The 3,091-nt window shown below is 59.1% G+C and overlaps 1 protein-coding gene across 1 annotated transcript in view; it reads left to right on the top strand.

Annotated features, from left to right (window-relative positions):
• The window catches only part of MFGE8 (milk fat globule-EGF factor 8 protein), a 9,625-nt gene that overhangs the window by 2,730 nt on the left and 3,804 nt on the right, over nucleotides 1–3,091 (top strand). The window contains exons 3-7 of the mRNA XM_009335236.1: nucleotides 1–49; nucleotides 576–689; nucleotides 1,132–1,313; nucleotides 1,701–1,856; nucleotides 2,559–2,703. The exon at nucleotides 1–49 is cut by the window's left edge and continues 10 nt beyond it. Of these exons, the coding sequence (XP_009333511.1) occupies nucleotides 1–49; nucleotides 576–689; nucleotides 1,132–1,313; nucleotides 1,701–1,856; nucleotides 2,559–2,703 (646 nt within the window). The remainder of the gene's footprint in view (nucleotides 50–575; nucleotides 690–1,131; nucleotides 1,314–1,700; nucleotides 1,857–2,558; nucleotides 2,704–3,091) is intronic.

Below are 3,091 nucleotides of genomic sequence, written 5' to 3'. Positions count from 1 at the left end.
TACATCTGCAAGTGCCCTGCGGGGTATGATGGGGTGCACTGCCAGAACAGTGAGTACAGTGTGTGTGGGGGAGGTGGGGGGGGGCTGCTCTGCTGCTAAGGGCTTGGGGACCCCCCGGGCAGCACCGGGGGGACAACCAGGGCGTGTTTGCAACTGTGGCTGCGTTGGGCGCTAGGCTCTGTTGGGGACCATGGGCTGGTTTGGACATTGCAGGGTGCAGGGAAGGACCATGACGCAGGGACGCGGCTGTGTCTGAGCCTTGCTCTGCGTCTCTGGAGGGACACGGTGCCTTGAGTAATGGGACAAGGGGTGCCTCGAGGCTCAGCCTGCTCCATGCGGGCTCCCAGCCTTGCCGTGGCTGCATGTCCTGGTGTACCCGCATGGCTGCAGTCAGTGGAGGGGCTTAGGCAGCTCCTTGGGTTAGAGCTTCAACCTGTGCCACTGTATCAGCAGGGACCCTGCCATGGCCCTTGCTCAGGGGATGCCTCCCCCTCTTTCCGCTGCACTGAATGAGGGGTCTCCACCCTGGGACTGGCTCTGGGGTCACCTCCTGAGCCCCCCACTCTGTCTCCTAGGCAAGAACGAGTGCTACTCCCAGCCTTGCAAAAATGGAGGCACCTGCCTGGACCTGGACGACCACTACACCTGCAAGTGTCCTTCTCCGTTCTTGGGGAAGACCTGCCATGTCCGTAAGTCCCTGGCACCAACTGTACAGAATTTCCTTCCCTCCCTGTTCCCCACTGCTCTGTCCCCCATTGTCAGTGTGCCCAGGAGAGACCTCACCAGCTGGTTCAGGGGATCTGGAGGGCAGCTGTGGGTGCCTGTGTGCTGGCTGCCCTTGATGCCAGCAGGCCTGGTCCTGATGGAAGGAGCATCCCCAGAAAGGTGCTGTCTCCTCTTGGGGGTGGCCCCAGAGCAGCCCTTTCCCCCCCAGACCCCCATGCTGTGAGAGGGGCTGATGGATGGTGCGGTTTTGGCTGAAGACTGAGGAGGGGGGACACCTTGGGGACAGCCAGGTCCTAGGGCTGGCCTCCATCTCCTGCCCTGTCCCCAGACAAGAGGCAAATGGCCCCCCGGTTTTGCTCCCGGCTCACTGACTCTCTTTGGTGCTGATGTCCCCACTGCCCCTAGGCTGTGCTGTCCTTCTGGGCATGGAAGGAGGAGCCATCTCTGACGCCCAGCTCTCGGCATCTTCTGTCCACTACGGCTTCCTCGGCCTCCAGCGCTGGGGGCCAGAGCTCCCCCGCCTCAACAACCACGGCATCGTCAACGCCTGGACCTCCAGCAACTACGACAAGAGCCCCTGGATCCAGGTACCCGTGGCAGGACTGGGAGCGTGGGCATAGCAGGCAGCCCTTGTAGCCATGGCTGGTCTTGCAGGGCTGCTCTCATGGGATTTCTCTGCTCCTGGTGGCAAATGTGGGACTAAATTGCTGCAGCAAGGTGCCACCCAGGGGCATCTTGTGATGTGCCTGGAGAAGGCAAGGTCGCTGGGGGGAAGATGGGCACCTGCGATGGTGATCCTGGGATGGAGGGCTTTCGCCCCGAGGAAGTCACAGCGCCCTGGGCAGCCCCTCTACTGGTCCCGATGCTGAACATGAGAGCCCACCCTCCCATCCAGGCTTGGTGGCACTGGTGGGCACAGGGGCTGTGCACCCGATCCGCGCTGCGCCCCGCTCATGCTCTTCTCCCCTCCCCAGGCCAACCTGCTGCGGAAGATGCGGCTGAGTGGGATCATCACGCAAGGCGCTCGCCGTGTGGGCCAGCCGGAGTACGTCCGCGCCTACAAAGTCGCCTACAGCCTGGATGGACGGCAGTTCACCTTCTGCAAGGACGAGAAGCAGGACGCAGACAAGGTGGGCAGCGATGCTCCGCTCAGGGGCTGTGCCGGCTCCCCCCACCCAGCGGTGCTGCGGGCGCTGGGGTGGCTGTGAGCCGCATCCTGAACTGTCCGCATGTTTGGGAAAGTGCTTTTGACCTGGGTCAAAGCCACGTGGGGAACTGTTGTAGCAGCAAGACAGCACAGATGGTTCCAGCGCTGGGCAGCGCTCTGGCTCTGTTTAATTGACCGTAATAAGCATAACCAAAGAAGCAGTGCTGACTTATTTAGGTCATTCAGATAACATCTTTATTGCTGACACACTGTGGGAACCAGGCATGATCTGGAAGTGCTAGCGAACGGCTTATGCAGCTCAGTGCTGTGTCTGTACTGAGCATGAGCTGATGGTGTATCTCACTCTCGAAGCAGGAATAGTCACTGAATGCAGCACTCTCCACTCTCACCTTGTTATGGCAAGGGTCTTGTGCTTGTTTTTTGAGCATCCAGCGAATGGCTGGGAATATCTGCCTTGCTTTAAAAAAAAGAAAAGTTTCTCTTGTTTCTGCAGTGGTGGAAAAAATGCATGAAAACATGACCTGACTGTATTTATTGTGTTAAAAAGAAAGAAGCAAGCCACCTCTCTGCTTGTCACAATTTGGGGAGCGTTGCTGTAGTGGGAGCGATTTTATGCACGAGGCTGCAGGAGAGCTGGGGCACTCAGCCCTGCGTGCCGTTGCAGGTTTTCCAGGGGAACATGGACTACGGCACCATGCAAACCAACATGTTCAACCCTCCCATCACCGCCCAGTTCATCCGCATCTACCCTGTGATGTGCCGCCGCGCCTGCACGCTGCGCTTTGAACTCATCGGCTGCGAGATGAACGGTAAATGTCGGTGGCTCTCCCCTTCCCAGGGACCGCAGGGCAGGGGGTGACATGGGGCAGGGCATCACCCCTTCTACCGGTTCTGATCCTCTGGGACAGGGAATTTGTGAGCGCTTGTTTTTCTCACGCCGGCTACGTGATGCCTGGAAATACCCACAGGTGCTTTTGGGGTTAACAAGCCGTTAATTCCACAAGCTCAGCCGGGCTCAAGCTGCATTCTCATGCTGCTAACACCTTCCCAAGCCGGGGTTTTTTATTGTGCCCCCTCCCCGTCTGAGCTGTGAACTGGCTGCTTTTCCTGCCGGAGAGCTTGAAAAGCACCGGAGGATCAAAGTCCTCTGGGAAACGTGAGGGATGATTAGCCTGAGCCCTTTCCCTGTGCCTCCCG

The sequence above is a fragment of the Pygoscelis adeliae genome, unplaced genomic scaffold (genome assembly GCF_000699105.1).
Source record: "Pygoscelis adeliae isolate BGI_AS28 unplaced genomic scaffold, ASM69910v1 Scaffold21, whole genome shotgun sequence".
NCBI lineage: Eukaryota > Metazoa > Chordata > Aves > Sphenisciformes > Spheniscidae > Pygoscelis > Pygoscelis adeliae.
Note: the sequence above shows the minus strand (reverse complement) of the source record. Positions and strands in the feature narration are given on the sequence as shown.